Source organism: Pollicipes pollicipes, unplaced genomic scaffold (assembly GCF_011947565.3).
Source record: "Pollicipes pollicipes isolate AB1234 unplaced genomic scaffold, Ppol_2.1 Scaffold_4219;HRSCAF=4965_pilon_pilon_pilon, whole genome shotgun sequence".
Classification (NCBI taxonomy): domain Eukaryota; kingdom Metazoa; phylum Arthropoda; class Thecostraca; order Pollicipedomorpha; family Pollicipedidae; genus Pollicipes; species Pollicipes pollicipes.
The window spans coordinates 3,736,964-3,750,276 of record NW_023596448.1 but is presented as its reverse complement, the minus strand read 5'-3'; the positions used below and the strand labels follow the sequence as shown (position 1 = coordinate 3,750,276).

Genomic DNA, 13,313 nt, shown 5'->3' with positions numbered 1-13,313 from the left:
GGGCATAAGTGGTGCTCAACAAACTACATCACCTACTGCACATCGCAAACAGCTGACTTCGTTCTTCGTCGAGAATGCACCTCACCATACCGCTACGCTTGGCCTTAACATCACCCTCACCTTAAACTAGACGTAGGGTGCGAAAATAACCTCACTTGGAAAAGCACTGTAACCCTGACTTCTGAGTTTACAATGTCACGGCACATCACAAAAAGCATAACCATCAAGCTTCCAGAAATCAGCACAATCTCCGCGTTGAACAAAATAGCCCTGCACTCCAAAACTCTTATTACGCAAAGGTCCCTGACCAGTCGAGGTACCGCCTCGGTCGTCGCACCTCACGACCGCGTCTCGTCCGCGCTGATCCAGTCGCCACCGGTACCGCCTCTTCCGTGAACTCCGTTCCAGGTGGCGCCACCGACGATTCATCGTCAGCTGCAGAGGGCACCACCGGACAGGGCGACTTCCGTGCCGCCGGCTTCGGCGTCGCCGCTTGCAGGTCTCGTACCACTCCGCCCAGGTCGTCCATCGGCTTCCTTCGACCATCCGCCTTCTCCAGCGCGTCGCTAGGCGCTGATGTCGTGTCGTCGACCGCCACGTCTCCGGCCGTCACCGCGACCGCTTCCAGCTGCTCCGTCTGGCTGAGCTCTGCGTCCTCCGCTTCTCGTTCCAGCTGTTCCCCACTCTCCGGCACTGGGTCCTGGATACAAACGAGTCCATCCAGTTGAATAGCCTCGGTCCCAGCTTCTCTTTGGCCGTCGTCGAAGGTCGTCGTTGTCGGCCCCTCTGTCTTTCCGGTCAGGTCATCCGCTCCGTTCCCTCCAGCACAGTTCAGTCCAGCGTCGATGTAGTCAGTTCCAGTTTCAATCTGCACAACGGCCATTTCTCTCTCAGATCTGGGCTTCTCTCCCTTTTTCAGATGTCCGCCGTGTACGAGCCGTTGTCCCCGCCCCTTAATCAGCAAGTAATGCTACAGTCGGGCCTCCAGTACGAGATATGGTCCCTCGAACTTTGGCTTCAGTTTTGCGGTCACACCTTGTCCTGCTGTGAAGTTACGACACCACGCTGTGTCGCCTGGCTGAAAGTTTGCCGGTCTTGCCTCGGTGCAAAGACTGCCCTCGCTGAATCAAGTCCAACTCCTTCTGATGCGTGTTTTTCAGATGATGTCTCAGCTTCACGAAGAGCTAGCGATGAGACTGGTTCTTGATGCTGTCCACGTCGAATTCGTCTTCCAGAACAGTTCGCATTGGTCTCCCGTAGACCAGTTCTCCCGGTGAGAATCCTGTCGCACTGTGGCAACCAGAGTTGTAAGCAGATGTCACCACCGGCAGCCACAGGTCCCAGTCGCGTTGGTTCTCAGTCACGTAGTGAGTCAGAAGTTCCAGCAACGACCTGTTGATTCGCTCCACTTGCCCGTTGCTGCATGGATGGTAGATTACCGTTCTCAACTTCTTCCCGCCCAGCAGCTGGCAGACTCTTTTGATGAGGACACTCTCGAAGTTCCGTCGCTGATCGGTCAGCAGTCTCCATGACGCCAAACAGGCAGATGACTTGAACGACGCATCACGCCACCTCTTCTGCAGTCTGTGTCTCTTCAATGCGAATGTTTCCACCCATTTGCTGAATTGGCCAGTTATGACCAAAACGTACTTGTGACCACGTTCGCTTTCCAATAATTCTTAGATGGCCGTTGACCAGTATAGAAACGGCTCGCCTTCTACCGGTACGGTTCCTCTTCCCTCCTTGCAGCCGGCATACTTCGGTTTCGTCCTCAGATAAGAAGTGCAGCTTCCGCAGTACCGCCTCACCTCGCGCTGTACGTTGTCCCAGAGGAAACCGGCTGTCAAACGGTGCAGTGCTTGCCTCACACCTCCATGTCCTGACATCTGGACGTCACGATCCAGATGCAGCGCTCTTTGTCTAACACTTGTCGGCAGGGTCACGTGCGCTCTCTGATGTCCCCTCGAGTTCCACAGGAGCACGCCGTTGTATAGCCGCAAGCCAGGCAGTCCGGTGTAGAAGTACAGTTCTGATTGCTGGGTGTCTGTCAACTTGTCCGTCTTCATTGGCTGCTTTTTCAGGTGACGATTAGACAATTCTGGCATGCCGCCACGCAGAAGCTGCTGTAGGTTGAGCACAAACAGACGAGGATGATCAGCCACCTTCGGCTTCTCCTCATAGAACCGGTGCAGCACCACCTTTTTCTTCTCTTTCGAGCAGAGGAGATTCCGGATGGTTTCGGCTGCCTCCTTCATGTCTTTTGGTTGGTTATTTTCTAATTCATCAGCCACCCAGCTTGTCCCATCTTGTAGCGGGGCCGGAAGACAATCGAGCTGTCTCTCTTCACTCCAGCTATTAGCGCGCGAAACCCGACGAAACTTCCTGAGAAACTCCTACGCGTCGTCTGTGTCCGTGCAGGTGGTCGGTGCTACTCCAGCAAACCCACTCCATCTACCTTGACTTCCGGTCGTCGCCATTACCTCACTCTTCACCGTCTTGTCCGGCTTCGTCGCCATCTTGATTTTTAGCCACAGACCCCGCGGAACAAGACCACAAAGAAGACGAGCAGTCTTATCACACCGCTGACGTAACGCTTCGTTAACTGTGTTGGCAGCTGCCGTCATTCGTCTCCATTCCGAGAAAAATCCGAAATTCTTTTGCCCCGGGCCTTCTATTTACAACCCGCCTTCTCCGCACATCAACCAACGCGAAATCCCCTGCAAAACTCGCCTGACGCCCACAAGACCTCGGACAGCTCTCCAAACCTCCGTAAGGAATGTCACTCGCTCGCCTATTGAGCAACACTTTCCAGTTTTGTCTGCCGACCCGTGAAACCAGCTGTTCACAAAACCCGAGGCATAAGTGGTGCACAACAAACTGCATCGCCTGCTGCACATCACAAACAGCTGACTTCGTTCTTCCTCGAGAATGCACCTCACATTACCGCTGAGCTTGGTCCTAACATATATTGTATGTTTTCCACCGTGCACAGTTGAAAATGCCGTGGCAAAGTTCTGTGATGAGTGAAGTGAGAATGCTGAATCCCAAAGTAGTTTTGTGCGCAAACTAAAAAACGTTGTGGGCTTGTGCCATGTGGTCAAAGTATCTTCCAGCATGCTAGGTAAAGCAGGGCCATATATTGGGCACAGGACCTGCCTCATTTGGTACAATAATGGTACCGATAAAAAGAAATCATTGAACCATTCCTGGTTTTGGCGTTAAAATAGGCCTATTGACTGACAAGAAGGACGTACACTTCAACTCCTTCAAAGCTTATGGCAGGCACAGTACGCTTGATTATAACAATGAACAAGCTGCACATTTAAGATCTGGCTTCCATTTTTCTGGCTGCAAATATGGTGAAGAGGACAGCTCAGGCCATATATATTTTGTGGGAGACAACCTCTATATATACGCAAGGCTTGTGTAATTAATGCTATTTAAGGTTCACATGGTTTCTGGCCAGCACGTCAACGCAAAAGCTTTTCTGATTTCCTCACACATATATCACGCCCCCATAAGGGACGTGCATGTGACGTTCGCTTTTTAACGTATATGTAGAGCATTGGGGAGACTGTATGACATACGAGCGTATCAAGGAAGCTGTCCTCGTTTTTAAGATTTCATCGCTGCACAATATGTAGACCTGCATGGCATAGCTTGTATTTCAACGAGACATAGCACATTTTAGTGAGGGCACCGCGTCCATTGGACTGATGGGAACACTATTTGTACGGGTCACCAATGCGGATGAACGCATCACATATTGCTACACCAGCGTAACGCGACTAAAATGCGGCTTTTCATGACGTCTGGACACACGCTAACGCGACACACGCATGATGTTCATGCTTCATCGCCACAAGCCGCGCACCGGGCCACATGCCTTTCAAGTCGACAGTACGCTTGCTTGACATTCTTCTGGTCTTCAGTTGACTTTGCCAGGTGAATTAATTAAAGAAGAGCTGTTGCCCCTGCTGCTGGTCGAACTGTTGCTGGTTGAACTGCTGTTGGTTGTTGAGAATGACGCCGGCTCCTCCGTTCTCGGCCCAGAACAGCTGCGGGTAGTCCCGCCTCAGCTGCTCGTACTCGGGGATCTGAGCTGGAGCCTGCGGCAGGTGGGCGCCCTGAGGCTGGAAGCCGTTCTCGTTGGCCACGTAGCTGACCTGGTAGGTGTTGCCGTCGTCGCCGACAAACTCGTAGCTGCCCTCCATGGAGATACTGCCGGTCTCTGGCTCGGGTCCTGGCTGCACTCGCCCCACCTCTTGCATCTGGAAGAAGCCACCAACGCGTTACATCATACTGTACAGGAACCTCTGCTGATGACTCCGTGAATACACGTCAATGCCTTGATACTCTTCATTGTACCATTCGGCCACGTTCCTGATTTTTTTTTCTCAAATGCAGGACCAAGAGCGTTAGGGTGCGAGAAGCAATTGTCGGACGATGTTGTGGTCTAGCGTCACCGTAGCACAGTTCATGAAATGCTTTATACTTGAACACTAGAGTGGTAGAGAGGTGCCATCCTAGTTTGGCAGTAACTATGGCAGTTTATAGTTGGCAGTTTGGTTACTAGTTTTGGCGAAGAGCCCAAACTGGTACCTTCGTCTGCCATTGGTCCACAGAGGGACGGGGTGTTAAAGATGCAAGATAAAGTATGTTTACCGGTAGCACTGATGCATGCAATGTATCTTTTTCAATTGTTGAATACATTGTGTGCTTATGTTGTCATCACACATCCTCCTCACCCGCTGTCCGTTGTCCTGTTCGTAGCTGTATTCGTAGTTGCCGACTTGATCTTGATCGGACTTCTGACTAAGGATCCGCACTTCCGGCTGGCCACTGCTGACAAATTGTTGGCCGTTGAAGTCCTGGTTGAAATCATTGAACTGCGGAGCGGCCGCAGCAGCGGCCACCAGAAGGGCGAATACGAACTGGAAAGGTGATATAATGCATTAAGCAAAAGTTTGCTGACAGCAAACTGAAAACATTGGCCAAGTTGAGCAAGACAAAATGATATTCTTTTCTTCTTCCGAACACGAACAGCGAAATGACATTTCAAAACACGTGTTTTCAACCCTAGGAACTCGCGAACTGCCTAAAATCTGTCACTGACGCCCTATACAAAACATAAGCGTCAACTTCTATGTAAGTTCACACCAGCTGTGGGCGACAAACAGTCCACACATATTGCGTTGCCAACAATACATATAGCACATTCTGCGCAATACGCCCTCCACACATTCCCCGCGAAGCAGCAGCTATGTGAAGCAAGTCGCAAAAAAGGTGCATGTACACACTTCATGGACCTAACAGCATCCGACCATCGCTAAGGTCCTCGCCATAGCGCTCCCTCCAAGAGGGCCCCCTGTCCGAGGCGAGAGCGTACTTACCATCTGCATGGTTGTGCGTCGAAGAGTGCTGGTCTGCGGTGGGCACCTGTCGGCTTATATCGCTCTCGTCTGTAGCCTGCGGCTCGGCGCCGTGGCCTTCGTCCACGCGCCGTCCGGCCGACCCGGGCTCCGGTATCAGTGGTTGGACCGATGGGCTGCAGGGAGGTCAGCTGTGACCTGGCGATGGTCCGCACTGGGGAGGGAAGTTGACCTGACCTGTCGGAAACGAAATGAAATGGCAGTTAGTCCTATGAAGCAGTGAAACGCAGACTGTTGAAAGGCACTTTGCTCCCGAAGACAAATGTTGAATGGATGGGCTTGCACATGGCGCCAAAACTATTTTCTAGCGCGACGGAAAAACTATCACGCAGTTTGTATTGTTGTATAGGTCTCATGTGAGAGCTGCTCAATGTCTTCCCCTTCTTGCATGTGTATTACGTAAAAGCAAGGCATTAGACGATGGTAAAAAGGCGCAAACAGTGATGCAGTTTTCTCTGCATTAGGATTCTGCATTAAACATTTTCCATGTTAATATTCGATTTGCGTAGCCTGGAGTGTATAGAATATATCTTATTAATGTATAGAATGTATAGAATATTAATGTAGGGAATGTATAGACTACATTGGTAGAATTGTTGAAAATACATTTTAGAAGGCTAACACCCCTTATAGACCTTAATTTCCTGATTGCAAATTCAACGTACCATAAAAGCCAAGCTTTAGTCGTGTATTTATCGTACTCTCACCTGCTCCAAATGTACCAACATGAGCGTTGCGCTGATAATTCAATTGTTCATCCCAGCACGGAATGGCTTCGTCACCATCCTACAACTTCCATATCACGTGGCATGCTGTGATTTCACGCAACCCCTCGAAAACTCAGTATTATATGGACTATAGATTGCCAGACAGACGTAAAAATCATCATCCGATATCCTATGCGATTGAAGGCGGCATTCACGGGGACCACTTTGGACAAGATCCGCGCTCCTATCGGGTCAGCGATCACTCGTAACTCGCTGTTGCTGCTGGCTTGCCACGAAACCAAGATCTGGGTGGGAGCGCTGGCACTGGATCGCTGGTTATCACAGCACCCGGTTCCCTAAGGCGGGCATAAAACCACGAATTAAACGTCTGGTGTGAATGTGTTTAAAGGTGAGGACTACTGCCCAATTGAGGTCAGTGGCCTATGAAGACTGTTTGGTGTAGTAGTACCACCTGCATGTCGAAACACGAGTACGTGTCGTCCAAGTGGCTGACAAAGCCACCCAGTTATGCAACCCGCTTGATCATGGGCTACGAACACTTCAAACCGAAAGACCAGTATAAAAGAGTGACCACGGTCAAATCAAAACGCCACGTGTGTGCCAGGGCGAAAGTCCCTGAAACGGTGAGCAAAGAAATAAGAAAATCACATGTCAGAAGGCTCTTAAAAAGAGCAGCGTTGAACAAATGCCATGTTCAACCACGTTTTGGTCGGACATTCCGTCGATAAAAACTATCTACGTCAGTAACTGGCATGCCCTAGACGCTTGAAATTTAGGCCAATGCTGCCATGAGCGTTGCATAATATCAGCATACAAGCAAGCGCATCATATATGAAGGTGGTCCCCAACTTTCATATAAGAAAGGCGGCAGGGAGCTAGCTTAATGATGGTTTTCTAGGCTGGTTAAATACGGTTAGTGTCAACACTGGCCAGTGGGGGGGGGGGGGGGGGGGAGGGGAGGGGGCAGGGGGCTGAAAGGAGGGTGCTGGCCTCAAGGGACCGTGATCATGTTTTCACTGCGAGTTATTACTGTGTCTGACAGTCTTAGTACGTAGGAACAAGTTCCATACATGCTTGAGTTATCGCACCTTCCATGGAGTTAGTCATTTTTCTCATAACCACCAATTACCAGAAAGCGGCTTAGGGGTCGTTATTTCTACGGATTTGAAGTGTGAACTGCAACGCGGGGCTGCTAGGAGCAAGGCACCTCAGGTGCACGGACGTATTGACAGGAATATCCATTACAAGGCTAGGAATGTTTTCAAAATATTGCACTTAGTTATGTCAGACCGCACCTAGAGTGTTGTGTACCGGCTTGGTCCCCATGCCCCCAAAAATATGTCAGAAGACTGGGAGTAGTACAGCAAAAGGAATGGGGATGGTAAATGTTGTTGGCGACTAGAATATAAGGAGAGGCTCAGAAACTTGGAGCTGTATTTGCTGAAATATCTTAGATTTAGAGGGGATCTAACAGACTTGCTCAAATTATGAAAGGTATAGAGAAGGTAGATGTTCATGGAACAATGAAAATTAGACCGAGACATAGAGGAAACCAGTTTCATTTGGCAAAAGGTAGAAGTAGAATTATAAAGACGCAGATGTCGCTTAGTGAAAAAGAGATAATTCATTGAAACAGGCCGTCACACGAAGTCGTGTAAAGTTGCTCTCCCGCAACATTAACAACTATTCGGACAAGATCTGTTGGTCTAAGTATCTCATTTATAGCTAGATTTATGCAGGTTAGGTTGTAAACTTTGTTTCGAGGATGTGTGCGGAACTGATGTAGGCCAACCTTGATGGGTCCTTGTGGCTCTTTGCTCGCCAGATATCTCCATGTCTTTGTGTCTTTATGTGAACGGGACTGAGCAAAATTGCAAGACTGATATCAAAACTAATTCTGTTTTTGGAATAACACGCTGCACTTGTATGTTTTGATAGGCGTGTTAAAATGTCAATAATCCATATTCAGTGAAGCAATCTCTGTGAATAAATTTGCTTTCAACGAAGCAGAATTCGAATGCGTGTGAACAGAACAATGGCGTTGTGTTTGCATATCTACCGGCTGCGTTTTTTAGAGTGCTATTTCATAACTTCACTATCACTTCTGTTTCATTTAACTATAGCGGTATTGGCTAGCAATGACCATTGTCAAAGCTGCGTGATCAGGGGGAGGGATGAGTAAGGGGGCAATGATGCGTCTATTTGGGAAAGCTCCAGAATACAGGCTTACCTTGCAAAGGGTTCCTTGATTAAGGCTTTTTTAACGGGTCCGGAGGGGCTCCCGAAGAACGGCACTGATCCGACTCATGGCTGGCGACCGTATGTTGACCTCCTGGCGAGACGAGGCGTTACGAGAGGCCAGGATGAAACGGTGGGTGAGGCAGGAGGGGCGGATTACTTTATCGTCAGTTGAACACCATCTCACAAAGTGCACAACCTTCAACCTCAGCTTAGCTATATCTACTGCCCAGTATTGGCTGCGTTCAGCACCAGCAGCTTTTTCAAAGGAAGATGTGTTAATGTTGATAACGTGAGGGGTCCCGAACGGAGTCGTAATAAACTTGCCCATCATGAGAAGAGGCTGAAACAATCTCGTTATTGGAGATTCTATTGTCCTTTTTCATAAAATGTTGTGTGCGGTGAGATCACACCGCATGACAAGACTGCAAGACAAGAAGGTGTTTTGGAGGCCTGGATCTTTTCCGGAACTGCCGTGTGGGTAGACAGTATCTGGGCGATTTGTGGGTATCCCATCGTTTATGGTCATTTGAGTTCAGTTTTAGATGCTTCTTGTCCTTTCTGCGCTGCCTACGCAGCGTAAAAGAAGCTGAACGTTCAATGAAGGTGTTAACTCAATATATAAACTTGATATGACGTCATTCTACCATCAAGCTGAGTTCCCGCATCAGGTCTGCGTATAAAATGAATAATACAAGTAATTCAGTTCATTATTATAACTTTGAATAATTTTGCCGTCGAGAAGGATCAGAACGTGGCAGACATCGCTATCTAAAAACTAATTAAGTCATTATCATCGTTGTACTTGCTTTCGTTCTTATCAGAAGTGCGCGGTTTGCCGTCACATGCGCCATTACGACATGCGGCATTGTCAGTCATCTGTCATCTGTCAATTTTACACAGGTGTATGTCCAACGATATTTGTACTGTGTATGGTTGTAAATGGGGCATGTGACCGAAGATGCTAAGATCCTATACTCTTGCAATTTCATCGTGTGAAGTTGTTCCGTTTATTGCAACTCGCACCTCACAGTGGAATATCAACGTCAGCCCGCAGTACGACGACAGCATTGCCGTGGCATTTCGTTATTTTATGTTTGAAAGACACTAAAAATCGGCAAGATTTGACAATATTTCGTTGCGGTAGCACCTGAGTCAAACATAATCTTACGCAAGGGGAGGGGGGGGGGGGGGGGGTGTTTCAAGGGACAGGTGGGCTGGTTGGTTGATTCAAAAGACAATTCCCACTAGATAGATTGAATTGGTGTCCCATGAAAACATCGGGTGTGCTTACATGGTGTGTTGATGCACGCAAGTAATGCATGATTTGGGAAACCCTTTTGTACAGTATGGATACCGGAAACATGTAGTATCAATATGAAGTTTTCACAATATGCGGCAAGGTTTATGTGCCACACCCACCTTTTCAGTGACATCAGTAAAAATAAATTATTGAACCATTCTGTGTTTGGTGTTGGGCATAATAAGCCTATCGACTGACAGGAAGGAGGTACACTAACAAGTCCCCCAAAGCTTATGGTAGGTAAAGTCCACTTAAGTATAACAATCAACAAGCTGCACATTTAAGATCTAACTTTCCTTTCCCTGGCTACAAATATGGTGAAGCTCAGCTCTTTATGGAGCACTCAGGCCATTTTTATTTCGTGGATGACAACCTCTGTATATATGCATGGTTTGGTGCAATTAATGCTATTTAAGATTTACATGTTTTCTTGTCCAGCAACTCACTCATAGCCTTTTTTCATTTCCTTCTATAACGCGCATATATATATATATATATATATAGATATATATATATATAATATACATAATGTATCTGTAAGGGGACGTGCGTATGATGTTAGCATTTCAACGCATTGTGTAGAGTTTTCAGGAGACTGCATGACGTGAGAGTCGTATCTAGGAAGATACTCTCGTTTTTACAGATTTCATTGCTGCACAATATGCAGACCTGCATGACATAGCTTGCATTTCAACGAGACGTATCACATTTGAGTGAGGGCACCACGTCCATTGGACTGATCGGAACACTATATGTACAGGTAACCAATGCGACTTCAACGCATCACATATTGCTACACCAGCGTAACGCGACTAAAATGCGGCTTCTCATGACGTCTGGGCACACGCTAACGCGACGCACGCATGATGTTTCTGCTTCATCGCCACAAGCCGCGCGCCGGGCCACATTCTGTTCAAGTCAACAGTACGCTTGCTTGACATTCTTCTGGTCTTCAGCTGAACTTGCCAGGTAAATCAATTAAAGAAGAACTGTTGCCCCTGCTGCTGGTCGAACTGTTGCTGGTTGAACTGCTGCTGGTCATTGAGAATGATGCCGGCTCCTCCGTTCTCGGCCCAGAACAGCTGCGGGTAGTCCCGCCTCAGCTGCTCGTACTCGGGGATCTGAGCTGGAGCCTGCGGCAGGTGGGCGCCCCGAGGCTGGAAGCCGTTCTCGTTGGCCACGTAGCTGACCTGGTACGTGTTGCCGTCGTTGCCGACAAACTCGTAGCTGCCCTCCATGGAGATACTGCCGGTCTCTGGCTCGGGTCCTGGCTGCACTCGTCCCACCTCTTGCATCTGGAAGAAGCGATCAATGCGTTACACCACACTGTACAGGAAACTCTGCTGACACCGTGACCACACGTCAATGCCTTGATACTCTTCATTGTACCATTCGGTCACAATCCTTAATTTTGCAAATGCAGGACCACGAGCGTTAGGGTGCGAGAAGCAATTGTCGAAGGATGTTCGGGTCTAGCATCACCGTAGCCCAGTACATGACGTGTTTTACACTTGAACACCAGGATGGCAGAGAGGGGCCATCCTAGTTTGGCAGTAACTATAGCAGTTTATAGTTGACAGTTTGGTTACCAGTTTTGGCGAAGAGCCCAAACTGATACCTTCGTCTGCAATTGGTCCACAGAAGGATAGGCGGTTAAAGACGCACGATAAAGCATGGTTGCTGGTAGCACTGATCCATGCAAGATGTCCATTTTCAACTGTTGAATAAATTGTGTGCTAATGTTATCATCACACATCTTTCTCACCCGCTGTCCGTTGTCCTGTTCGTAGCTGTACTCGTAGTTCCCCACTTGATCTTGATCGGACTTCTGACTAAGGATCCGCACTTCCGGCTGGCCACTGCTGACAAACTGTTGGTTGTTGAAGTCCTGGTTGAAATCACTGAACTGCGGAGCGGCCGCAGCAGCGGCCACCAGAAGGGCGAATACGAACTGGAAAGGTGAGATAATGCATTAAGGAAGAGTTTGCTGACAACAAACTGAAAACATTGGCCGTGTTGAGCAAGACAAAAATGACATTCTTTTCCTCTTCCGAACACAAACAGCGAACTGACATTTCAAAGCACGTGTTTTCAACCCTGGGAACTCACGAACTGCCTAAAACCTGTCACTGACGCCTTATACAAAACATAAGCCTCAACTTCCATGTAAATTCACACCAGCTGCAGCGACAAACAGTCCACTCAGATTGCGTTACAAACAATACATAAAGCACATTCTGCGCAATACGCACTTCACACATTTTCCACGAAGCAGCAGCTATGTGGAGCAAGTCACAAGAAAGGTGCATGTACACACTGTATGGACCTAATAGCATCTGAACATCGCTAAGGTCCTCGCCATAGCGCTCCCTGCAGGAGCGCCCGCCTGTCTGAGGCGCCAGCGTACTTACCATCTGCATGGTTGTGCGTCGAAGAGTGCTGGTCTGTGGTGGCCACCTGTCGGCTTATATCGCTCTCGTCTGTAGCCTGCGGCTCGGCGCCGTGGCCTTCGTCCACGCGCCGTCCGGCCGACCCGGGCTCTGGTATCAGTGGTTGGACCGATGGGCTGCAGGGAGGTCAGCTTTGACCTGGCGATGGTCCGCACTGGGGAGGGGAGTTGACCTGACCTGTCGGAAACGAAATGAAATGGCTGTTAGTCCTATGAAGCAGTGAAGCCTAGACTCTTGAAGAGCACTTCGCTCCCGAAGACAAATATTGAATGGATGGGCTTGCACATGGCGCCAAAACTATTTTCTAGCGCGACGGAAAAACTATCACGCAGTTTGTATTGTTGTATAGGTCTCATGTGAGAGCTGCTCAATGTCTTCCCCTTCTTTCATGTGTATTACGTAGAAGTAAGGCGTTGGACGATGGAAAGGAGGCATAAACAATGATGCGGTTTTCTCTGCGTTAGCCTTGTGGATTAAACATTTCCAAGTTAATATTCGATTTGCGTAGCCCGGAATGCATAAAATATATCTTATTAATGTATAGAATGTATAGGGTATCGATATACGGAATGTGTGGAATACATTCCTGGAGTGGTTAAAAATATATATTTAGGAGGATAACACCTCTGATAGACCTTAATTTCCTTATTGGAAATTGAACGCGCCATTGAAGCCATGCTTTAGTCGTGTATTTAGTGTGCTCTCACCTGCTCCAAATGCACCAACATGAGCCTTGCGCTTAGAATGCAGTTGTTCATACCAGCACGCAATGGCTTCGTCACTAACCTACAACTTCCACATCACGTGGAATGCTGTGATTTCACGCCACCCTTCGCTATCTCAGGATTTTATGGACTGTCTATTGCCAGACAGACATGAAAAAACACCATACGATATCCTATGCGATTGAAGGCGGCATTCACGAGGACCACCTCGGTCAAGATCCGCGCTCCTATCAGGTCAGCGATCACTTGTATCTCGCTGTTGCTGCTGGCTTGCCAAGAAATCAAGATCTGGACGGGGTCGCTGGCACTGTATCGCTGGTTGTCACATCACCCGGTTCCCTAAGGCGGGCATAAAACCACGAATTAAACGTCTGGTATGAATGTGTTTAAAGGTGAGGACTATTGGCCAATTCAGGTCAGTGGCCTATGAAGACTGT

The 13,313-nt window shown here is 48.4% G+C and overlaps 1 protein-coding gene across 2 annotated transcripts; it reads right to left on the bottom strand.

Annotated features, from left to right (window-relative positions):
* Positions 1 to 3,661: 3,661 nt before the first annotated feature.
* LOC119095751 (cuticle protein CP14.6-like) lies at positions 3,662 to 12,131 on the bottom strand. 2 transcript variants are annotated; one of them, XM_037218606.1, is made up of 3 exons: positions 12,113 to 12,131; positions 11,467 to 11,652; positions 3,662 to 4,271 (listed from the first exon to the last, which is right to left on the bottom strand). In XM_037218606.1, the coding sequence occupies exons 1-3, from the start codon at positions 12,119 to 12,121 to the stop codon at positions 3,951 to 3,953; spliced, it is 516 nt and encodes a 171-aa protein (XP_037074501.1). In that variant the 5' UTR covers positions 12,122 to 12,131; the 3' UTR covers positions 3,662 to 3,950. The 2 variants fall into 2 exon arrangements, with proteins under 2 accessions (XP_037074501.1, XP_037074500.1); XM_037218605.1 differs by lacking the exon at positions 3,662 to 4,271 and adding an exon at positions 10,497 to 10,996.
* Between the last annotated feature and the right edge of the window lie 1,182 nt (positions 12,132 to 13,313).

Coding starts and splice junctions, on each gene's coding strand:
- LOC119095751 (XM_037218606.1), bottom strand. Junction 4,272..11,466: donor AACAGGACAACGGACAGCGG/GTGAGAAAGATG, acceptor GGCTTCTTCCAG/ATGCAAGAGGTGGGGCGAGT.